General features: G+C 44.9%; 1 protein-coding gene across 2 annotated transcripts; it reads right to left on the reverse strand.

Moving 5' to 3' along the window:
* Positions 1 to 766: 766 nt before the first annotated feature.
* On the reverse strand, positions 767 to 18,865 carry maza (MYC-associated zinc finger protein a (purine-binding transcription factor)). 2 transcript variants are annotated; one of them, XM_083976515.1, is made up of 9 exons: positions 17,983 to 18,865; positions 17,593 to 17,710; positions 16,070 to 16,199; positions 14,768 to 15,225; positions 10,999 to 11,267; positions 9,627 to 9,690; positions 7,726 to 7,897; positions 6,544 to 7,002; positions 767 to 1,523 (listed from the first exon to the last, which is right to left on the reverse strand). In XM_083976515.1, exons 2-8 carry the CDS (start codon positions 17,623 to 17,625, stop codon positions 6,662 to 6,664), a joined length of 1,467 nt encoding a protein of 488 aa, XP_083832641.1. In that variant the 5' UTR covers positions 17,626 to 17,710; positions 17,983 to 18,865; the 3' UTR covers positions 767 to 1,523; positions 6,544 to 6,661. The 2 variants fall into 2 exon arrangements, with proteins under 2 accessions (XP_083832641.1, XP_083832642.1); XM_083976516.1 differs by having other exon boundaries at positions 18,165 to 18,192.
* Positions 18,866 to 25,275: the final 6,410 nt, after the last annotated feature.

Here is a 25,275-nt window from a genome sequence, read left to right on the forward strand (position 1 = left end):
AATTCTATTAAAAATACTGATTGATGACCATAATACTCAATTATTTTGGATTTTGACTGTAGTGTTTAACATATTTCATGTACAAATATCAAATATGTTGTTTTTTTTAGATAATTTCTATTGCATTATTATTACTAAGGGACAATTACATTTCAAAATAAAGTACCTATCAATGAAAAAAGATTTAAAAAACAACAAATAATGATTGTTCATGTGTAAAATATCAGATATTAATACATTTTAAAATGCCTCCTCAGGCTGAAATTCAACTTCATCTGTCAAAAATACAAATATGTTCACAGAAAAGCTTTTCATGATCAATAATGTGTTTATGAATTATTGATCGGTGAAGAGCATATTAACATACCAGTTCAACAGGCCTCAGTCATTCCAGTGCTTCAGTGTCTTCAGGTTTAAGTTGTAGCTGGTTGTTAAAGGTGCGTCTTTGTTTTTCTGCTTTAATCCTTGAAAATATTTGATATATTTATATTTTATTTTACACAACCTGTTGTTGCAGAGGAGCTGCTCAGGTTTTCTCTGTGAACTCTGAATCTGGAAACTCACTCGACTGAGAGTCTGTGAATCTGCCGGCTGCAGGACTTCCCCCTCTCAAGTCAAAGTTTAAAGCCGTTGAACACGGAAACATCTGACTTGAAGTGCGTGGAAATCGTCAGTCACTTCCCAGAACCACTCAGAAAATCATTTCATCTTGAATCCACACATGCATTTTTACTGCTTTTTTTTTTTTTTTTTTTTTTTTTAATACAGTAGTAACGAGGCGCTATGCACTATGCGTTAAGTACAATCAATATGCACAGCCACAGAAAGATGTGTCACCAAGGTAAGCTACAAATTACATGGCAAGTTACCTTTTTTTTCTTCTTTTTTTTGTTTTTAAAGAATGAACAAATCAGCATCCAGAGTAAGAACGAAGATAATAACGAAGCAGAGAATCAAAGCACATTCAATGTTCATGGAGAATATACACAAACAACTATTAGTTTGCCTTTAATCAGCTCTAGAAAAGTGTCTGTACACGGTGGCGCGACCGAAGCGCCCGATCCCGCCCGATCCCGCCGCTGTCCTGACAAAGGCAAAACTGGAGCCTGATAAATTAGGGGAGAAAAACTGAGATAAGTAGCGTTTCACTGGAGGTCGTCGTCGGGTTCGGTTTCCTCGTCATTAAACAAACACTGATATCATGGAATATAAAAAGATGTAAAAACAGCAACAGCTTTACAAAACCATGACGGGCTGTGCAGGTCAGTTCAAAATGAAAAACAATGAAATGATGGCGAAGTGCGAAGCCGAAGGAATAAAAACACACACTGATTTTCCCTCCTGACTCCTGGGCGTCGACTCGTCCGCTTCTGGACTCGTACAGTTAATACACGTGTGTGTGTGTCTGTTTGTGTTCGATGGCGACATCGAACTCGTCGTCTTCTGGAAAAATCCCACGAGCAACGTGGAGGAGCAGAGACGACGTCGACGTTTCCACCTGTGGCCTCCTATGAAGGAATGATCTGGAGGTGGAGAACACGCGAGAGGGATGTGGTTACATTTCAAAATAAAAGCTGCAAATCACACAACACAACTACAGTACAAGATTCAACATCTGGAAGCCAGATGTCGCTCTGCTGTCGTCACCTGACTCCCAGTTAATACAACTGTATTTGTCATTTAATGTATCTTGTAATCTCATATGGGATGGGCCACAGTGGTGGCATGACACACAAAAAAAAAATTCATTCATTCATTCACACAATATGAAGCAAAAAGAAAAAAAAACGTATCAGCCAATGCATCCAGCGTTTCCCATTAAAGGTACATTGTGTAGGAATTCCTCCATCTAGCGTTGTGATTGTATATCTCAAGCAACTCAGTCATATTTTTCATGCTGCATTCACATGAAATTGGGCAGAAGGCAGACGGACGACAGCCGCTGCACGTAACGGCATAAACAAGTCTCTATGTAAACAAGTGGTCCGTCAGCACGAGGCAAAACAATACACGTGACAATATGTTGTCATTTTGTCACGTGTATTGTTTTGCCACGTGTATTATGTTGTCATCCCCTCCTTGAACCGCCACCTTACCGAGGTGGAGGGGTTTGAGCACCCAAATGATCCTAGGAGCTATGTTGTCCGGGGCTTAATGCCCCTGGTAGGGTCTCCCAAGGCAAACAGGTCCTAGGTGACAGGTCAGACTAAGAGCGGTTCCAAGCCCCTATGAAGAAGTAACAATCAAGGAAGTGTACGTCACCCGGACTGGCGTTACCGGGGCCCCACCCTGGAGCCAGGCCTGGGGTCGGGGGGACGGGACCCGGCCGGGCGCAGCCCGAACGAGCGACGTGGGCCCGCCTTTCCGTAGGCTCACCCCCCGCGGGAGAGTTCAGAAGGGGCCGGTACTGTGTGATTTGGGTGGCAGCCGTGGGCGGGGGCCCCGGCGACCCAATCCCCGGACAACGACTCTGGCTTTAGGGACATGGAATGTCACCTCGCTGGGGGGGAAAGAGCCTGAGCTCGTGCGGGAGGTTGAGAGATATCGGCTAGAGATAGTCGGGCTCACCTCCACGCACAGCCTGGGCTCTGGAACCCAACTCCTTGAGAGAGGTTGGGCTTGCTCATAGCTCCCCAGCTCAGCCGCCATGTGTTTGAGTTCTCCCCACTTAACGAGAGGGTCGCTTCCCTGCGCCTTCGGGTCGGGGATAGGTCTCTCATTGTCGTTTCGGCCTACGGGCCGAACGGCAGTGCAGAGTACCCGGCCTTCCTGGAGGCCCTGGGAGGGGTGCTGGAAAGTGGCCCAACTGGGGACTCCATCGTTCTGCTGGGGGACTTCAACGCTCACTAGGCAGCGACACTGTTACCTGGAGAGGTGTGATTGGGAGGAACGGCCTCCCCAATCTGAACCCGAGTGGTGTTTTGTTATTAGACTTCTGTGCTAGCCACAGTTTGTCCATAACAAACACCATGTTCAGGCATAAGGGTGTCCATCAGTGCACGTGGCACCAGGACACCCTAGACCAGAGGTCAATGATCGACTTTGTAGTCGTGTCATCTGACCTCCGGCCGTATGTCTTGGACACTCGGGTGAAGAGAGGGGCTGAGCTGTCAACTAATCACCATCTGGTGGTGAGTTGGATCCGCTGGCAGGGGAGGAAGCTGGTCAGACTTGGCAGACCCAAGCGTATCGTGAGGGTCTGCTGGGAACGTCTGGCAGAATCCCCTGTCAGGGAGGTCTTCAACTCCCACCTCCGGGAGAGCTTTGACCGGATTCCGAGGGAGGCCGGAGACATTGAGTCGAAATGGACCATGTTCTCCACTTCCATTGTTGATGAGGCTGTCCGGAACTGTGGTCGTAAGGTCTCCGGTGCCTGTCGCGGTGGCAATCCCCGAACCCGGTGGTGGACACCGGAAGTAAGGGATGCCGTCAAGCTGAAGGAGGAGTCCTACCGAGCCTGGCTAGCTCGGGGGACCCCCGAGGCAGCCGACGGGTACCGGCAGGCCAAGCGGACGGCAGCCTGGGCGGTCGCGGAAGCAAAAACTCGGGTCTGGGAAAAGTTCGGGGAGGCCATGGAGGAGGACTACCGGTCAGCCTCGAGGAAATTCTGGCAAACCATCCGGCGCCTCAGGAGGGGGAAGCAGTGCTCCGCCAACACTGTTTACAGTGGAGGAGGGGAGCTGTTGACCTCGACTGGGGATATCGTTGGGCGGTGGAAGGAATACTTCGAGGATCTCCTCAATCCCACTGACACGCCTTCCGTCGAGGAAGCAGAGGCTGAGGATTCAGAGGTTGATTCATTCATCACCCAAGCTGAAGTCACTGAGGTAGTCCGAAGCTCCTCAGTGGCAAGGCACCGGGGGTGGATGAGATCCGCCCTGAGTACCTCAAGTCTCTGGATGTTGCGGGGCTGTCGTGGCTGACGTCTCTGCAGCATCGCGTGGCAGTCGGGGACAGTGCCTCTGGACTGGCAGACCGGGGTGGTGGTCCCTCTCTTCAAAAAGGGGGACCGGAGGGTGTGTTCCAACTATCGGGGGATCACACTCCTCAGCCTCCCGGGGAAAGTCTATTCCAGGGTGCTGGAGAGGAGAATTCGGCCGATAGTCGAACCTCGGATTCAGGAGGAACAATGCGGTTTTCGTCCTGGCCGTGGAACGCTGGACCAGCTCTACACCCTCCGCAGGGTGCTCGAGGGCGCATGGGAGTTTGCCCAACCAGTCCACATGTGTTTTGTGGACTTGGAGAAGGCTTTCGACCGTGTCCCACGTGGCATCCTGTGGGAGGTGCTCCGAGAGTATGGGGTCGGAGGCCCTCTGCTGAGGGCTGTACGGTCCCTGTATGACCAGAGCAGGAGCTCGGTTCGCATGGCCGGCAGTAAGTCAGACCTGTTCCCGGTGCGTGTTGGACTCCGGCAGGGCTGCCCTTTGTCACCGGTTCTGTTCATTATTTTTATGGACAGAATTTCTAGGTGCAACCAAGGGCCGGAGGGGGTACGGTTCGGGAGCCACTTGATTTCATCTCTGCTTTTTGCAGATGATGTGGTCTTGTTGGCTCCCTCGAGCCAGGACCTTCAGCATGCACTGGGACGGTTTGCAGCCGAGTGTGAAGCAGCTGGGATGAGAATCAGCACCTCTAAGTCCGAGGCCATGGTTCTCGACCGGAAAAAGGTGGCTTGCACCCTCCAGGTCGGGGGAGAGTTCCTGCCTCAGGTGGAGGAGTTTAAGTATCTTTGAGTCTTGTTCACGAGTGAGGGGACAATGGAGCACGAGATCGACAGGCGGATCGGTGCGGCCGCCGCAGTAATGCGGTCATTGTATCGGTCCGTCGTGGTGAAGAAAGAGCTGAGCCGAAAGGCAAAGCTCTCGATTTACCGGTCGATCTACGTTCCCACCCTCACCTATGGTCATGAACTCTGGGTCATGACCGAAAGAACGGGATCCCGGGTTCAAGCGGCCGAAATGAGTTTCCTCCGCAGGGTGGCGGGGCGCTCCCTTAGAGAGAGGGTGAGGAGCTCTGTCACCCGGGAGGAGCTCGGAGTAGAGCCGCTGCTCCTCCACATCGAAAGGAGCCAGCTGAGGTGGCTCGGGCATCTGTATCGGATGCCCCCTGGACGCCTCCCTCGTGAGGTGTTCCGGGCATGTCCCACCGGGAGGAGGCCCCGAGGAAGACCCAGGACACGCTGGAGTGACTATGTCACTCGGCTGGCCTGGGAACGCCTTGGGGTGCCCCCGGAAGAGCTGGAGGAAGTGTCCGGGGAGAGGGAAGTCTGGGGATCCCTGCTCCGACTGCTGCCCCCGCGACCCGACTCTGGATAATGCGGCGGACAATGGATGGATGGAATATGTTGTCATGGCGATGTGGTATTGTTTTACCGGCTTTCTCTGGACTTCTGTGACTAAAATGACATCTGGTTTGTTACCGACGGCCGTCTGCCCGACTGCAGGTGAATGCAGCATCAGTGTAACGCTCCATTCCTCCTCACTGCGTTACCGCGGTGACTGAGCCGACAGCTCCGGTGTCTCCGCTGAGTTTCCGTGGTTTCCTACCGTCGTCACGCTGCCACTGAAGGTAAAAACATGGCGACACCACATGGCAGCAGCACCGAGCTTACCGTCTCCATGGAGATATGAATGATATGAACGGCTCATTCAGAGCTGAAAGGAACACTTCACTTTGTTGATGGGGGGGGATTACTGGTTAAAGGTAGGGTCTGGAGTTTTGTTCGTTGCAGTTTGTAAACAAAACATTGAAACTGGGCCCCTCCTCCCAGGCTCAACTGTGTAGCCTCCTGCCCCAGACAGCAGCCGTTGTCATGACAACAAAGGAAAGGAAATACAGTCTGAAAGAACCGCTGGAGCCGTGGACCGATAGCCGACCGTCACCAACACCAGAATCCTCCGTGTATGTTTTTATGCCAAAGTGGTGAACTAAGAAGCGGGTGTTAGCGGCGGATGCTAACTGCTAGCGCTAGCCGAAGTTAGCATCAAGCTAGCTCACTACAACGGTCCTAATACTTGTTACCAGTGTCGGTGACGGTCGGGAATCGGTCCGCGGCTCCAGCGCTTCACTCAGACTGTATTTATTTTACTTTGTGGTCCTGACTGCTGCTGCTGCTGAGAGAGAGAGACGTGCTAGCACTCGTTAGCATCAGAGACAGCTAGTGCAGCTAGCAGCCCTGAGCCTCCTACTCTGCTGCACGGAGCTTCACCTGAGCTCCGTCATTGGCTGGAGAGAAACGCCGACTCTCTCGCCATAGATATCTATGCTCTCTTGCGACTCTTTCGCTCCACCCAGAAACGTCCACGTGCAGAACAAAACCTGAACAAAACAGAGCAAAAGACCAAAATACAGGCAGGGGGAGGGGGAGGGGGCTGCAGACACAGACTGAGCCCCCACCACACAGGACACGAAGCCCATAGGTGACGATTAAGACGGATTTCATTTGTACAAGTCTAATGTTTATTTTTGGGCACAAAACTCCAGACCCAACCTTTAAAAGAACATTAAAATCAAATAAATAAATGTAACAGGTGTTCCTCTCACCTGGTTCGGCTGCCGTCCTGCCCGTCCTCTCCTCCACAAGTCCCCGTTCCCCCTCCCACCCCAGCCTCCATTCCCCCCCTCTCACCCCCCTCTCACCCCCCTCCCCGTCCCAGCGGTGCTAGCTGTGCGGCTGGGGGGCGATGCCGGAGCAGTCGGTGACCAGCAGTCCCACGGCGCTGGAGCTGGACACGGTGACGGCGACGCTGGTGGTTCCCAGCTGGGGGGGGGCCGTGCTGGCGGGGTCGGGGGCGTCGCCCTGGTTGCCCACGACGACGGCGTGCGTGCCCATGTGACCCTGGAGCTGCGTGGCCGTCTTGCACTGCACGCCGCACAGCTGGCAGAGCAGCACGCCGCCGGCCCCCGTGCCCCCGAAGCCCCCCCGCGCCCCGCCGCTCTCCTTCCACTCCTGACCGTGGTGCTTCTGAGCGTGGACACGCAGGTAGGTGAGCGTGGTGAAGCCTGCAACACACACACAATATATATGTTTGTGTTAAAGCTCCATACAGTATAAAGGTAGATGTTTGTGTTAAAGCTCCATACAGTATAAAGGTAGATGTTTGTGTTAAAGCTCCATACAGTATAAAGGTAGATGTTTGTGTTAAAGCTCCATACGGTATAAAGGTAGATGTTTGTGTTAAAGCTCCATACAGTATAAAGGTAGATGTTTGTATTAAAGCGCCATACGGTATAAAGGTAGATGTTTGTGTTAAAGCTCCATACAGTATAAAGGTCGATGTTTGTGTTAAAGCTCCATACAGTATAAAGGTAGATGTTTGTGTTAAAGCTCCATACAGTATAAAGGTAGATGTCCATGTGTAGTGTGATTATAAAGCAGCTCTAGGTTCTATATCAATACTGTGAAAGTATCAAAGCCTCAGTCCACAGAGAAATTAATGCACACAGCCTGTATTCAGAAACTGAGCCTTAAAACCAGCCGTCAGGACTTCCTGTCACTTTGTGATGTCACAACTAAGCCCCGCCCCCTCACCACCACCTGGACCCACCATCCAACAACTTTGCAGGATTTAGTTTCTCTGAGTGTTTTATTCTGAAATCTGCTCTGTTTTTATTGGATCACTTTAGAAAATAAACAGTCAGCCAATCAGAAGAGAGACTCCTCCTCCTCCTCTGATTGGCTGACACCGACTTGTTGTTGCTAGAGCTCCAGGGAGGAAAACTCACTGCGGTTGCAGAGGTGACAGGCGTGGTGCTGTGATTGGTTGTGGACCCTCATGTGGTCTGTGATGTAAGCGGCCGACAGCAGCTTCCCACAGATGTGACACGGCACCTTCTCTTCGTGGCGGATCAGGTGAGCGCGGAGACGATCACGTGTGGCGAACGCCGACGTACACGTCTGTAGAGAAGAAGAAAAACAAAAAATTGTGAAAAAAGTACAGTTTCTTAATATTTGACACAGACAATGAGGAAATAACAAATACAAATGTTTACCTCTTCTGACTGTGTCGGTCAGAGACGAACTCACTGAGAACTTTGTCTAATTATTTATCTTTTAGGAAATAATTTTCTGTTGCAAAAATGTCATAAATTCACTTTGTATCAACAGTGATGGGAATAACAGCGTTATAAATTAATGGTGTTACTTTTTTCAGTAACAAGTAATTAATAAAGTTACTGTTTCCCCAGTTATAACGCTGTTTGTGTTACTGACTCAAAAAGTCCCGCCACTAAATAATAATACACCTGTTATAGAACAAATCGCCTTGTTGTTACAACTACTTCCGGGGGGACGAGAGTTTCGCTATATAAATCTCATTTTTCATGTCACGATATCACTGTTTAGACTAATCTGATGTTTGTAAAGTCTATAAAACCAATGATTGGACAAACATTACTATTTCTGTGAGCACATTTTTGTAATTAGTCATGGTTATCATAGATTAGCCGGGCTAACGGTTAGCTAGCTGTTTAACTTTAATAACTCAGTGACTCAATAAACGCTCCATGAACAAATATTTTCTCCAGCGGATATCTGAGTTCCAACATGACTGAGCTAACTGGAGTAGTTTCATGTCGTGTCCCACAACGGGAGGGTTTTAACAGCTGACGTCCTGCTGTTAGCTTAGCTACCGCCGTTAGCTTAGCTACCGTTAGCTGTCCCTGTCAGCTGAGCCACTGATGCTTTCTAGACACCGTGATTCCCCCAAACTGAATAAATACAACACATCGCAACACAAAACACACACACAGAAATAGTAATGTTTCTTCAATCATTTCAGATTTGTCTTAACGGTGATAGTGGCGTGAAAAATATGATATATAGCTAAACTCTCGTTCGTTACTATTGTTCTCGTTCAAATTATGTGCTGGTTTTCTACCGGAAGTAGAATGTAAACAACAAGGAGATTCGGTCTATATAGTATATATGTATAGGGTTATTTTCAGTCCATCAGCTGGTTGGAAAAAAGCCGTTAACCTCCTGTTTATCTAGAACTAGATTAGTTCCGGATAAACAGGAGGTTAGGAGGGCAAGTCCAAGTAATTTGACATATTTGAGCATTTTATAAAAAAGAAACTCAATAGTTACTTTTCCTGATAATTAGTTACCTTTATAACGCAGTAACTCAGCTACTAACTCAGTAATCTAAGTAACGAGTAACTATAACTACTTACTTTTGGAAAGGAAAGTGCCCAAGACTGGTCACAATATGTTATTGAATCCTCAGGATATCACAAGGTAAAATAGTATCATATAATTCTTTCTTCTCTTTGTTATAATTTAACAACAGCTTTAATCTTTTACATTATGTTAAATTAATTCCTTCCTGTTTGTTTTGTTTTCATTATTCTCTTTTAAACTGTTATTTTTAATGTGTCTGAATAGATTACATGTTGTTTTTATCTAAAGCACGCTGAGTCGCCTTTGAGCTGTGTAAATAAAGACGCTTTTCCTTTCTGCTTTCCGTTTGTTTCCCTGCAGCTTCATCTGAACGTCACACAGTCAGGAAGTTACGGGTTACATGTCCTTCATCATCATCATCATCATCATCATCATCATCATCATTATGATTTGTCGATATGATTCACAAACCCATATCGGTTGAACAGACACATGGAGACGTTACCGTGCACTTGAACGGTCTCTCTGTGGAGTGCACCTGTCGGACGTGGCTGTTGAGGTGGTCCGGTCTGCAAGACAAGAGACGCTGCGTTCACAGACTGTGGGAAATTACGGGCAATGAAAGTGAAAGTGGAAGTTAAAGGGACAGTTCAACATTTTAATCAGATCCTCCTCTCACCATAATCCCTATAGTCATAGCAGCAGGTTCATCATTACCTTTAATTATTGGTGCATGTTGTTTTGAGATCGGTGGGGCAGAGACGTGAACTGTTCAGTGAACACAATGGAGGTGAACGGTGTCAAACTCATCAAATACACAATCTAACAACTCCACAATACTCTGGTGGACAAGTTGTGAGCTGCACATTCACCACGCTATGAGATAATAACACAACGTTACCAGACAGAGTTGTTTAAGAGGGAAATGCAGCCGGAACTACATTCCAGACACGGCTGCTGGGCGGAGGGATTTCAACCAATCGGTTAATATAAGGTCTATATTGCGATATATTAAGATATAATATTAAGATATAAATATTAAGTGCTAATTAAACATCGAAGTGAGTCAATCATCGAATGACCCAAGACATGTGTTTGTTTAACTATAAACACTTGATTAAACATCAAAACCAGACTGATGAACTCACAACAACCATGAGATTTGATTTGTTTATAGTTTATTTTTATTAAAATGTCCCGTCAATCCCACCTTCTGTCTGTCTTTAGTTTTGTTTTGTTTCTTTTAATATTACACAATTACAATACTGTAACAGCTATGTTTTGATATGATGATGTTTTCCTTCCTTCTTGACAATAATTGTGAATCAAGAAATCAATACCAGCTGTGAAGCACAAGTATTTGCTTCATGTGTGGTAACGTTGTGTTATTATCTCATAGCGTGGTGAATGTGCAGGTCACAACTTGTCCACCAGAGCGTTGTGGAGTTGTTGGATTGTGTATTTGATGAGTCTGATGAGGGAAACCAAGAAATCCCATAATGAACCTCCGTAGCGTAGCTCTGAGCAGCTCACGGCTCTGCTCCGCCGTTCTAAAAATAGCTTGCACCGACAATTAAAGGTAACGAACCTACTGCTAGTTAAGTTAAGATTCCTTTATTGTCCCACAATGGGGAAATTTAGATTTGTGCAGCAGCAGCAGCAATAGCAACAGTATAAAAGAGGAAAAACAGAATGAAACAAGAAGAATATACATCACACAACAATAGTTTATATTAAAAAAATGCGAAATGCTATGACTATAGGGATTATGGAGAGAGGAGGATCAGACTAAAAGTTGAACTATCCCTTTAAAGTGTGTGTGTGTGTGTGTGTGTGTGTGTGTGTGTGTGTGTGTGTGTGTGTGTGTGTGTGTGTACCTGGAGAAGGCCTTGGCGCAGTGCGGACACACGTACGGCTTCTCCACGCCGCCCTGGTGCGAGCGCACGTGGTAGCTCATCCTGTCTTTCCTCTTGAAGCGCTGCTGGCAGATGGGACACGAGTACGGCTTCTCGTCCGAGTGCGACAGCCGGTGGCGGTTCAGGTGGTAGACGTCTCTGAAGGCCTTGCCGCACGCCTCGCACGCGTGGTTCTTCCTCACCTGGTTGGCGGCCGGCGCCGGCAGCGGCGTGGGGGCCGGGTTCGGATTCTGTGGAGGGAAAAAAAAAAACAACATAAAAACCAAGAGGAGCGATGAAGACGAGAGAGAGACTCATCACTCATCTGTGTAATTAAAAATATGAATTAAGGTTAAAATCAAATCTAGTTTCCAGGGAGACGGCGATGGTCATAAACACACAGGGTTCCTACAGCTTAAGCCAAGTTAAATGTAAGACTTTTTAAGACTTTTAAAGTCACTTGAAATGAAATTTAAGACAAACACCACATCAATTACATAGGGTTAGGGACAATTTGACCCACTTTCCTATGTGATCCAAGGTAAAGTGACTGCTACGTTAACATTGGATTGTGTCTCTTTCCAGCTGTCCTTTCAAAATAAATGCATAAAAAGTAAAAAAAAAAAAAACACTGACTCGGGAGCTGGTGACGGCCGCCACTAACGTCTCTATGTCAGATTGTTACCAATTATTTTGAGATTTGAGACTAATTACAATCATAAAATACCACTTACCAAGTGTTAACATTTTTAAGACTTTTGAAAAATGGATTTAAGACATTTTAATGCCAATTAAGGCCTTGTTTTTAGATTAATGAATTCAATGCCTTTTAAGACTTTTTAAGAATCCGTAAGAACCCTGACACAGTAATAATATAAAAGATAAAACTCTGTGGAGTTAAACAGGAAGATTAAAAACTGACACAACAACAACAGCAGGAAGTGATGTCATGAGAGGTCGTATGATGTCATACACACTGAGAGGAAGAGAAGAAAGAATGAGGAGGAGGAGAAGGAGAAAGAAAAAGTAGAGGAAATAGGAGAATGAAGGATGAAGGAAGGATTAGAGAGAGGAGGAGAAAAAGAGGAAAGAGAAGGAGGAGGATGAGGAAATGAAGAAGAAGAAGAAGAAGAAGAAGAAGAAGAAGAAGAAGAGGAAAAAATTGAGAATATCAAGGAAATGAAAGAGGAAAAGAAGATGAAGGACGGGGGAGAGTGAGGAGAAGAGGAAAGAGGAAGAGGAGGAAAAGGTAGAGCAAATAGGAGAAGATAAGAAGGTGACGGAAGGGGAAGAAGGAGGAGGAGAAGAAGAGGAGGAAGAAAATGGAGAATATGAAGGAAATGAAAGAGGTGAAGAAGATGAAGAAGAAAAGAAGATGAAGGAAAGGGAAGAGGGAGGAGGAGGAAAAAGAGGAAACAGGAGGAGGAGAAGATAAGAGAATGAAGGAAGAAGTAGAGAGAGGAGGAGAAAATGAGAAGGAGGAGGATGAGGAAATAAGAGAAGAAGAGAGATAAGAAGATGAAGGAAGAGGGAGAGTGAGAAGGAGAAGAAGAGGAAGATAAGAGGATGAAGGGAGGAGGAGGAGGAGAAGAGGAAGAAGGAGGAAAAGGAGGAGGAGGAAAAGGTAGAGGAAATAGGAGAAGAAAAGAAGGTGAAGGAAGGGAGAAAGAAGGAGGAGGAAATATTGAGAATATGAAGGAAATGAAAGAAGAGAAGATGATGAAGGAAAGGGAAGAGGGAGGAAGAGAAAAAGAGGAAGAATGAGGAGGAGGAGGAAAACGTAGAGGAAATAGGAAAAGAAGAAGCCAAGAGAATGAAGGAAGGAGTAGAGAGAGGAGGAGAAAAAGAGGAAAGAGAAGGAGGAGGAGGAAATAAGAGAATACGAGAGATAAGAAGATGAAGGAAGGGGAGAGTGAGGAGGAGAAAAAGAGGAAGGAGGAGAAAGAGGGAGAGGAGGAAAAGGTAGAGGAAATAGGAGAAGATAAGGTGAAGGAAGGGGAAGAAGTAGGAAGAAAAATGGAGAATATGATGGAGGAAAGGGGAGAGGGAGGAGGAGGAGGAGGAAAAAGTAGAGGAAACAGAAGGTGAAGGAAGGGGGAAAAGAAGGAGGGGAAGAAGAAGATGAAAAAGGGGGAGGGAAAAAAGTAGAGGAAGAACTGAGACGGTTGTTAAAGGGATACGCCAACATTTTTTTTTCGTGTCTTGCCTCACTCCCGAGTCCATGACCAGCAGATAGACACCATCCTTTCGACTGTGTGTGCAGTAACCATGGAGACAGAGCCGTATCGCCCGTAATTAGCTTAGCTCAAACACTGGAAGTGTATGGGTAGTGTTAGCCTGCCTCCACCTAAAGTCGCTAATTAGCTTAGCTCAAACGCTGGAAGTGTATAGGTAGTGTTAGCCTGCCTCCTACCTAAAGTCGCTAATTAGCTTAGCTCAAACGCTGGAAGTGTATAGGTAGTGTTAGCCTGCCTCCTACCTAAAGTCGCTAATTAGCTTAGCTCAAACGCTGGAAGTGTATAGGTAGTGTTAGCCTGCCTCCTACCTAAAGTCGCTAATTAGCTTAGCTCAAACGCTGGAAGTGTATAGGTAGTGTTAGCCTGCCTCCTACCCGAGCTGAAATCAGCAGTCAGAAGCTGATTTCATTTTAGCTCTAAACTCTGTAAATATTTCAAACATGTTTAGGTGAGAAAGTAGCCGTTTAGATCAGCAGTGTGTCGTTAATTTGTCTAAATACCAGCTGTTTACAATTTTGTTCGGACGAATTCGGCGCTACTCAAGCTAGCCGTTGTGACCAACGCACTTCCGGTTACTTTCACAAAATAAAACACCCGTTGCCCTTTACATACAGAAAGCCATGACGATAGAATTTGTGCTTTTACTTTGAAACAGGAAGCTAACCTACCCTCGATGTAGCTAGCTTGAACCAAAATAAACCGTCTTTGCTTGAACCCTCCGTTTTGACCGATCTCGTCCCGTTAGCGGCATTTGACCGTTCAAGATGCCTTACCGGAGAGTTTTGTCAGCTCTGAGACGAAGATCGGCCCGCCGGTTTCCGTTTAGAGTTGCTGAAGAGTTTCTCTGATGACTTTAGGTGGAGGCAGGCTAACACTACCCATACACTTCCAGTGTTTGAGCTAAGCTAATTATCGACTTTAGGTGGAGGCAGGCTAACACTACCTATACACTTCCAGTGTTTGAGCTAAGCTAATTATCGACTTTAGGTGGAGGCAGGCTAACACTACCTATACACTTCCAGTGTTTGAGCTAAGCTAATTAGTGACTTTAGGTGGAGGCAGGCTAACACTACCTATACACTTCCAGCGTTTGAGCTAAGCTAATTAACGACTTTAGGTGGAGGCAGGCTAACACTACCCATACACTTCCAGCGTTTGAGCTAAGCTAATTAACGACTTTAGGTGGAGGCAGGCTAACACTACCCATACACTTCCAGTGTTTGAGCTAAGCTAATTAGCGACTTTAGGTGGAGGCAGGCTAACACTACCCATACACTTCCAGTGTTTGAGCTAAGCTAATTACAGCGATACGGCTCTATCTCCCTTGTTACTGCACGCACAGTCGAAAGGATGGTGTCTATCTGCTGGTCATGGACTCGGGAGTGAGGTAAGACACGGGGGGGAAAAAATGTTGGCGTATCCCTTTAAAATGAAACTGATGATTTCTGAAGAACAAAAACTGTTCAATGAATCAATCAATGAACCAATCAGTGATCAGCTGTTTCCTCTCTCACCTGTTCCATGGATCCAACGACAACAACAGCTGCTTGGATGGGTTGTGGCGGTGCAGCCATGGTTACGGTTGCCGGGGCGATGGACACAGACACGGGCTGGCCCTCCTGGTTGCCGTGCTGCTGCTGCTGCTGCTGCTGCTGCTGCTGCTGCTGCTGCGGCACGGCGGCGGCGGCGATGACCACGGCGGCGGTGGTGGGAGGAGCCTGCTGCTGCTGCTGCTGCTGGGGGAGGGGGGCAGGAGGGGGAGGAAGGGGGAGGGACAGGTGCAGCAGCGACAGCGGCACCGCCTGCTTCTTCGCCGCCGCCGCCACGTCGTCCTTGTCGCGGGCGGCGCGGTCCTTCATCTTGATGCCCGTGTGCACCGACTGGTGGCGCCGCAGGTTGTAGCTGTTCTTGAACTCCTTGTTGCAGGTGGCGCAGATGTGGGCGGGGCGGCTCGGCTTGGGGAGGGGCTTCACTGTGGGGGGGTAAGAAAACAAAACTTATCAGCAGACGATCTGTGATTTCATTATTTTTAAAGGGATAGTTCAACATTTTTGGCAAACTGGCCTATTGCCATAATCCCTATAGTCATAGCAGTAGGTTCGTTACCTTTAATTGTCGGTGCAAGTTGTTTTTAGAACGGTGGAGCAGAGCCGTGAGCTGCTCAGAGCTACGCTACAGAGGCTCATGGGATTTCTTGGTTTCCCTCATCAAACTCATCAAATACACAATCCAACAACTCCACAACGCTCTGGTGGACAAGTTGTGAGCTGCACATTCACCACGCTATGAGATAATAACACAACGTTACCAGACAGAGTTGTTTTAGAGGGAAATTCATGTAAAACCACTGATGCACGTTGCCTTCAGGGACAGTTTTTCATCATCAGTCTCTGTATTTCCCTCTAAAACAACTCTGTCTGGTAACGTTGTGTTATTATCTCATAACGTGGTGAATGTGCAGCTCACAACTTGTCCACCAGAGCGTTGTGGAGTTGTTGGATTGTGTATTTGATGAGTTTGATGAGGGAAACCAAGAAATCCCATCAGCCTTCATAGCGTCCATCTATCTATCCTAACCTTTAATCACTTTAACCCTGAGAAATCAACAGAAATCAACATTTTTGCTTCATATTTAATTTTAAATGTTAAATCCAAGGAAAGACTCTTATTCTGGAAAAACCTGCACTTGGTATCATTGTACAACGATCAACCAAACGGATTGATAACAGATTAGGGAAACTTTTGTTATTATATAATTTTACTAAATATTTCCTGTTAAAATAACATAAAAGCAAAACTTTTAAATCTCTTCTCACCTGGTATGGGCTCCTCGCTCAGGGCGGCGGTGTCGACGGTGGACGGCGGTGGACTCTGGGCCGGACCCGTGAGCTCTGGCAGCAGCTCCGACTGCAGCGGCGTCTCCGGCTGAGTCTGGCTCGACGGCGTCTGACCGAGATAAAACAAAACAAGTTTCAATTGATTTATTTATTAATTCATTCACTTTATTAACTAACTGCCAGTTATCTTTTTGAATGACTGTCTGCTGCATCTCCGTTTTAACTGTTGATGTTTTGGACACCTGAATCTGAATAAATAAAGGTTTCAATCAATCAATCAAAAACACATCAGAACAATCATGAATAAGAATAAGAAATAAATTGAAGACATAAAACAAAACAATCAAGCTGAATTTAGAACGTCTGAATGTCAATACGTTGTCTAAACTGTGTAATCAATAATTAAATCATAAAGTTAAAACTCTCTCATTAAACATAAACTCACCCGATGAACACTACAAGCTCAATAAACCTGTTAATTGTTTATTATTTTTAAACTACGTGCTTTTTATGCTGCTTTTTGATTTGATTCTACAATACAAACAACATTGTGTTGTATTTTTATGCAATAACAACATCTATCTATCTATCTATCTATCTATCTATCTATCTATCTATCTATCTATCTATCTATGGCTCCAGACTAACTTTATTTACAATGCCTAGGCTCCCCTAACTTAAATTTTTAAGGGCGCAAGCAGAAATTTTAGGGGTGCACACTGTAATTTGACATAAATCAAAGCAAATATTCACATTTTCTTGTTCATGTTTCACCAGTATTAAAAAAAAAAAGGGGAAAAAAAGTAAATTTACTGGTTGCACATGCGCAATTAGATGAAAAATGTACTTGCAGTGTCTCAAATTTTAGGGGCAAAAGTCTGGAGCCCTGTTATCTATCTATCTATCTATCTATCTATCTATCTATCTATCTATCTATCTATCTATCTATCTATCTATCTATCTATCTATCTATCCATCCATCCATCCATCCATCCACCCAGGGCTCCAGACTAACTTTATTTACTTGCCCCCCCTTACTTGACATTTTAGGGATGCAAGCAGAAATTTAGGATCCCAGATTATTCAAGTTGCCAGTCCCATGTTTAACCAGTGTTAAAAAACAAACAAACAGCCAATTTACTGGTTGCACATGCACAAGTAGATGAAAAATTTACTTGCAGTGTCTCAAATTGTAGGGGCAAAAGTCTGAAGCCCTGATATCTGTATCTATCTATTGATAATATAATATATAATGTAGATCAGAACCATGGAGGGAGAGGGGACCAGGGCTTGAGGCCTCAGCTTCCCCCTGACCCCTCTGTGACCTCCTCCTCCTCCTCCTCCCCCCCTCCTTCATGTCTATCTCTAACCCCCTCCACCCTCAGCATCCTCACCCCCGCCCTTCTTCCTCCTCCCCCTCCTCTTCCTCCATCACCACCACCAGTACAACACCACAACCCCTCAGAAAGCAGCAGCAGCAGCTTCAATTAACACCGACTCACCTGGAAGAGGAAGTTGCTCCAGGAGGTGTCCATGGTGCAAGAGGAGGAGGAGGAGGAGGTGCAGGAGGAGAAGAAGAGGAGGTGAAGAGGAGGAGGAGAGGGGGAGAAACGCGGCTACCTGCCCGGGTCAATTAACGGACACACACACACACACACACACACACACACCGATATTTAGCTTCGATCAGTGATCAGGCTGCTGCTGCTATGAGTCATAAATTAATATCTATCAGATGATGCAAAATGGTTGGTATCATGCTTGTTTTATAATGGTGCATCTATCTCTCTCTATTTATATATATATATTAATATAAGTTGCTTATGTCTACTGGTGAATAGAATTGCATGCAAAAATAGAGATTATTATTATTAATATTATTATTTGTATACAGAGGATGGACGAGTAGTCGAGACGTGTTAATCATGGTCATCATCAGCAGCAGCTGTTGTTCAGGAGGACTCGTTTTATTTTTGTCGATAGCTCCGGAAAAAACAATAACAAGAAACAAACAAGAGGAAAAAAAAAAAAAAAAAGGCCGCAGCGTCGGGTTCCAAGCCTCGGTGTTGCGTACTGCTCCCCGCCGGAACTAGAGCGCTCCCGGCCGGCCGCGGTCCATGGCTCCTCCTCGGTGGTGTTTCCATCGACAGGATGACATCTTTCTCTTTTTTTTTTTTTTTCCTCTCACACTCCTCTCTCTCTTTCTCTCTCCCTCTCGCCCTCCTCCCTCCCTCTCCGTCTTTCTTCCTTTTCTTTTTTTATCTCCTCTTCTTCACCCCCTCTCTGCTGTCCCTCTCCCTCTCCTCTCCGGCTTTAAAGGGAAAGTATTTCGGTGTGTTGCTGTTGCTCCGACTGGACCCCTTCTCCTCTCCTCTCCCCTCTTCTTTTCTCCTCTCCTCCTCCTCCTCCTCTGCTCGGTATAGGCCGACAAATAATGCAATCCGACATTTAGAGATTTAGCCCCCCCCGTCCTCCTCCTCCTCCTCCTCCTCCTGTCGCTCCGCTGCCAGGAAGGAAAAGCCCCGCCGGTGCCTCTGGGAGGAGGAACTCTGCTGCTCCAGTCAGTCAGTCAGTCCGGTCACCACCGTGGTGTGTTGTTGTTGTCTCTCTTCGCTAAAATGGTGTCGTCGTCGTCCTCGTCGTCGTGTTTGGCTGAAAAAACGAGGCTTTATTATCCGCGAGCAGCATCTTAAAGGTAACGATGCGTGCGCGCAAGTGCAACAGCTGGATCACGACGACTAGACGACTCGACGATCGAGTCGACGTCCGCATGGTGCACAGACACACTAACTACACTTCACAATTTTTTTTTACTTTCACTTTAATGCGCAGAGAAGAGCAGCAGCTACAACTTTATTATAAAACTGAAAAAGCAACACAATAACAACACAACAAACAATATTTAATCAGATAAACTAAACTTCATATATTCTACTTTCCCCCCTTCATACATATGGTAATATAACGCCCTTCTAATCTTTATACTTAAAGGGACAGCTCAACATTTAGGCAAATTCTCCCATTGTAATAATGCCAGTAGGTTCATCACCTTTAAAGTAACATTGCAGAGTTTTTCGGCCTTAAAATAATGTTTCCAGACTCATTGCAATGGTAGAAAAATGGTTAATAGGATGAACGGTGCTGCCGCTGCAGCCTGAGCCGGGTCGCGTCGGCTGAAACTGCACTATGTAACTTCCCTGCACGGGTACGAATCACCGCCCCTCCCCCCCCCCCCCTATTAATGGGAATAAACGCTGGATGCGCTGGCTGGTAAGTTTAGTTTTCGTTAAGTTTCGTTTTTAACCCCAGGCGATAGCGCTTCTCAACCAGATGGTGGAAGCACTGAGCTGAAACTACGCAATGTTGCTTTAAATTATCGGTGCATGTTGTTTTGAGATCGGCGGGGCAGAGACGTGAGCTGCTCAGTGAACACACTGGAGGTGAACGGTACAGGTCCCGCGTTGTTGTCTCTCTTCGCTAAAATGGTGTCGTCGTCGTCGTCGTGTTTGGCTGAAAAAACGAGGCTTTATTATCCGCGAGCAGCATCTTAAAGGTAACGATGCGTGCGCGCAAGTGCAACAGCTGGATCACGACGACTAGACGACTCGACGATCGAGTCGACGTCCGCATGGTGCACAGACACACTAACTACACTTCACAATTTTTTTTTACTTTCACTTTAATGCGCAGAGAAGAGCAGCAGCTACAACTTTATTATAAAACTGAAAAAGCAACACAATAACAACACAACAAACAATATTTAATCAGATAAACTAAACTTCATATATTCTACTTTCCCCCCTTCATACATATGGTAATATAACGCCCTTCTAATCTTTATACTTAAAGGGACAGCTCAACATTTAGGCAAATTCTCCCATTGTAATAATGCCAGTAGGTTCATCACCTTTAAAGTAACATTGCAGAGTTTTTCGGCCTTAAAATAATGTTTCCAGACTCATTGCAATGGTAGAAAAATGGTTAATAGGATGAACGGTGCTGCCGCTGCAGCCTGAGCCGGGTCGCGTCGGCTGAAACTGCACTATGTAACTTCCCTGCACGGGTACGAATCACCGCCCCTCCCCCCCCCCCCCTATTAATGGGAATAAACGCTGGATGCGCTGGCTGGTAAGTTTAGTTTTCGTTAAGTTTCGTTTTTAACCCCAGGCGATAGCGCTTCTCAACCAGATGGTGGAAGCACTGAGCTGAAACTACGCAATGTTGCTTTAAATTATCGGTGCATGTTGTTTTGAGATCGGCGGGGCAGAGACGTGAGCTGCTCAGTGAACACACTGGAGGTGAACGGTACAGGTCCCGCGTTGTTGTCTCTCTTCGCTAAAATGGTGTCGTCGTCGTCGTCGTGTTTGGCTGAAAAAACGAGGCTTTATTATCCGCGAGCAGCATCTTAAAGGTAACGATGCGTGCGCGCAAGTGCAACAGCTGGATCACGACGACTAGACGACTCGACGATCGAGTCGACGTCCGCATGGTGCACAGACACACTAACTACACTTGTGTTTTTTTTTTACTTTCACTTTAAACAGTGTGTAAAATGTGCAGAGAAGAGCAGCAGCTACAACTTAAAAATAAAACTGAAAAAGCAACACAATAACAACACAACAAACAATATTTAATCAGAGAAACTAAACTTCATATATTCTACTTTCCCCCCTTCATACATATGGTAATATAACGCCCTTCTAATGTTTATACTTAAAGAGACAGTTCAACAGTTAGGCAAATCCTCCCATTGCCATAATGCCAGTAGGTTCATCACCTTTAAATTATCGGTGCATGTTTGTTTTGAGATCGGCGGGGCAGAGACGTGAGTTGCTCAGTGAACACAATGGAGGTGAACGGTACAGGTCGCCTGTCCCTCATCAAACTCATCAAACACACAATCCAACAACTCCAAAACGCTCTGGTGGAGAAGTTGTGACCTGCACATTCACCATGCTATGAAATAATCATGTAACATTATGTAACATTACGACACATGAAGCAAACTACTTTCGCTTTTGAAATCCCTCCGCCCAGCAGCCGTGTCTGGAATGTAGTTCCAGGATTATGGCGATAGGGAGAATTTGACAAAACGTTGAACTATCCCTTTAATAGTATCAGTGTGAATGCTAAAAGCAAATCTTTATTATTATTCTGGGTTCTTCTTCCATTTTCTGGTCTGTAACTACTTCTACATACTTTGTACTAGTCAAACAATTCATACAACAAAACTTTCAATATTCAACTTGTTTGAACTTTGACTACTTCTGCATACTTTCACCTACAGACTTCATTCAACCTGTAAAGCGTTGACAAAACTTCAAACTATTCAACCTGCATTCAACTTTCTCATATCTTCTACCATTATTGATCAATTACCTTTCAAAGTTCATTATCATTTCTGACAAAATTCAAATTTATAATGGGTGTGTATTGCGCATATACCGCACTAGAGTGGGTGACATCATCGGCTAGAGTGGGAGAGCATCTAAAAACCGTCTGAAACTTTTCTTTCTAAATCGTCCTCCTGGCCACAAATTACATTCAACACACATGGATTTCGCCACAGCTGTAGACAAACTTGTCCTCTCTCACACAATCTGCTCAAAAAAGCAGAGAGACTTACAGAATTTGAACTGTGAGCCTCTGAGTGTGGCCAGATCCCTTCCTGCTGCTCATTGACCCCCATACAAAAGGAGCAGATTTTCTAAGAAAAGCAGAAATCTTCCTTGTTTCTAAGTCGAGATAATATCAACAATTTTTACTTTAGTAACACCAAAATGACATGAATGTGTTCAGAAAGGTCTTGCAGTTCTCACCATGTAACATTTCTGCTCATATTGGTACAGATTTGTCTAATTCTCTCCATTTCTCCAGTTTAACTAACATTTCTTCACTCTCCTTCATCAGATTTAACAGAACATAAGTTGCTGGTACATTTGTTCTTTATCCATTTCAATTTCAAATTACACATAAAAAAAATAAAAATAAAAAAATCAATATTTTGGTCATATCTAAACCGAAAAACAAAACCGTGTTCACAGTCTGGGCTGCGTGTGGCCCCCAGAGACCGCCATTTGAATAGGCCTGGCATATATCGAACCATAAGGACAAGTTTTATGTGATATATATACTTAGATATTATAGTATATTTAAACATTATGTACTGTACATGTTTCTTTCTTGCACATTAAACAAACAAAATCCAGTTTTCAAGTTTTCACCGTCTTTATTCTGCAGCTGCTTTTTTTTTTTCTTTTTTTCTTTTTTACAGTGAATTCAAACCACCTGCACTCCCAGCAATATAATAACCATCAAATATATAATTACTACAATCAGTATCTTTTAAATTACAACACACCGGCCTTGGCTCTTCTTCTGCTCATGTACATTTATACTTTAGAATGATGATAATAATAATAACACATTATATGGAAATAAACGTCATCATAAACAAGAGGCGTATTTTTTAAATCTCCACAGTTTAACACACGTTCTGCAGCGACTTCAAAATGTAATAAAAAAACAAAAACAAAACCAAAACCACACATGATGATAATAATACTTGGTGCTCTTCACGCGAGGTATAAACGTATGTCCGGCATAACTCTCTAACTGCCTACGTACAATAATAAAAACCACAAATAAAGAACGACGAGCGGCGGCTCTGGAGGAACATTTCAGATATTTAAGCTGCTGAACAAAAACTAAAGATGGGAGCCGATTGGACAAAACAACTCGAGTCAAGATTTTCCTTTAGTGTCCTCCTTGAGGAAATATTTAAGGCTTTAATCTTTAGTTTATACTTAAGGAATCAATTAAACTCAGATTAACAAGTGCGTTAAGTTGGAGGTTTCTCTGACGTTCCCAGTCTGGTCCCCGTGATGAAGTTGTGCATAAATCTGTGTTTTCTGCAGCTGCAGTGATTTGAGCCTTCAGGGCCACCGTAGGAAGTCACTCGTCTCCATGGAAACAGCAGAACTGAACTTTTTGAGGGAAAAAGTTAAACTTGAGGTGTTTTGTGCGACCGATCGGCGTCAAAAACATTTTCAAATGTTGATTATCGTTTATTTATTCATTTATTTATGCATGATTTGTTCTTTGGTCCATGAAACTAAAAAAAAAAGAAAAAGTTTCATAACTCGACGTCGTCTGATCTCGTTCTGTTTTTAGAGGAAACAACAAACTCTGAAACGTCTCAACATGAAAAACCAGACGTTTGTTTGTCTCCATATTCCTTTTTGACATTTTCTTTCTGCAGGGTTTGGACCAACGGCTTATAAACGATAATATATATATATATTATATGATAAATAACTCGTCTATAAAACACAAATCAAAGACTAATTGTAGGAAGCAGAAGCAGCTGTCGATGGAAACCAGTGTCAACTCTAAATATTGATCAGTGATATTCGACCAAACTCTGATAGTGATTTCTGATTATTTGTGATATTTAGATTCTCAAAGCGCCGCGTGAAGGAGTTTGTTTCTCTGAGAAGACGATAAGTTTAAAGACTTTTAAAGGGATAGTTCAACATTTTGGCAAATTGGCCCATTGCCATAATCCCTATAGTCGTAGCAGTAGGTTCGTTACCTTTAATTGTCGGTGCAAGCTGTTTTTAGAACGGCGGAGCAGAGCCGTGAGCTGCTCAGAGCTACGCTACGGAGGCTCATTATGGGATTTCTTGGTTTCCCTCATCAAACTCATCAAATACACAATCCAACAACTCCACAACGCTCTGGTGGACAAGTTGTGAGCTGCACATTCACCACGCTATGAGATAATAACACAACGTTACCACACAGAGTTGTTGTAGAGGTAAATACAGAGACTTCTTGATGAAAAACTGTCCCTGTAGGCAACGCGCATCAGCGGTTTTTCATGAATTTCCCTCTAAAACATGATGGAGGGAAACCAAGAAATCCCATAATGAGCCTCCGTAGCGTAGCTCTGAGCAGCTCACGGCTCTGCTCCGCCGTTCTAAAAATAGCTTGCACCGACAATTATAAAGGTAACGAACCTACTGCTATGACTATAGGGATTATGGCAATGGGGTCAATTTGACAAAATGTTGAACTATCCCTTTAAGAAGTGCAACATCTGGAAAGAAAAGCGTCCTCATACACTATAAAAAGAAACAAAGTTATAACAACGTCATTAAACGCGGTGACAGACGCTGCTGGACGGAGCTGCTGCTGCTGCTGCTGCTGCTGCTGCTGCTGCTGCTGCTTGTGGTTATCGACATGAAGCCCGATCAATAATCTATAAAAACCAGGAACGGAAAAACTGATGTAAACAAACTGCAGCTGCGTTTTTTATTTTATTTCCACTATTGATCCGATCGATCAGTCGATCAGTTCGACTTCAAGAGAAACAAACCCGGCGATGATGTCACAGGAATCTGTACACGACACGTCGTCACATTTGGTCATAGACAAAACTAGAGCACTGGAAAAGAGAGTAACGACACCACCATTGACTCCCGTGGTTAAAGCCTCATGCGCCCCTAGTGGCAGGATATGGGTATTGCAAAAGTGCCCAGAAAACCCATTCACTCCAATGTATGTGTGTTGCCCACTTGCTTCTAAATTGATGAAAACGGCCGTGTTTTTGTTTTTAGGTGTCTTGGTCATATCAAATTATACTTATAATTTGTTTATTATAAAATGTAGATTGAAACATTAAAGGTACAGTATGTAAGAAATCTATAGCAACTGGCCGTAAAATCCTCCTAATATGTCACAGAGACTCAGGAATAATGTTCATATAACATGATGAACTCACCAACAACAATTGTACAGCCAGACTATTCGCATTAAAAATCTTTTTTTGCAGACTGCAAATCATGTTTATGTTTTGAATTTACGTGTTTACATGTTGCGCCACCTAGCGCTCTCTCCCAGTCACGGCAGCGTCAGTGGCATTTCAGCCTCAGTCTGCTTCCACTGAGCTGCCGCTACGACTGGGAGAAAAAATGAGATCACTGTGTTTTGAATTTGACTGCAGTAACCGTTTTTGGCCACATTCTTACATATTGCACCTTTAATGTAGACAACTGTTGTTTTTTTTACTGGCCTATGTGTTAATATTTATCTGTAAAGGATCCTCAATGATGCTATTAACGTGGATGATCTATAAATGTCCTTAAATTATTGAAAACACCACACTGCTCATTCACCAACAA

This window comes from Trachurus trachurus, assembly GCF_905171665.1.
Source record: "Trachurus trachurus genome assembly, chromosome: 8".
Lineage (NCBI taxonomy): Eukaryota > Metazoa > Chordata > Actinopteri > Carangiformes > Carangidae > Trachurus > Trachurus trachurus.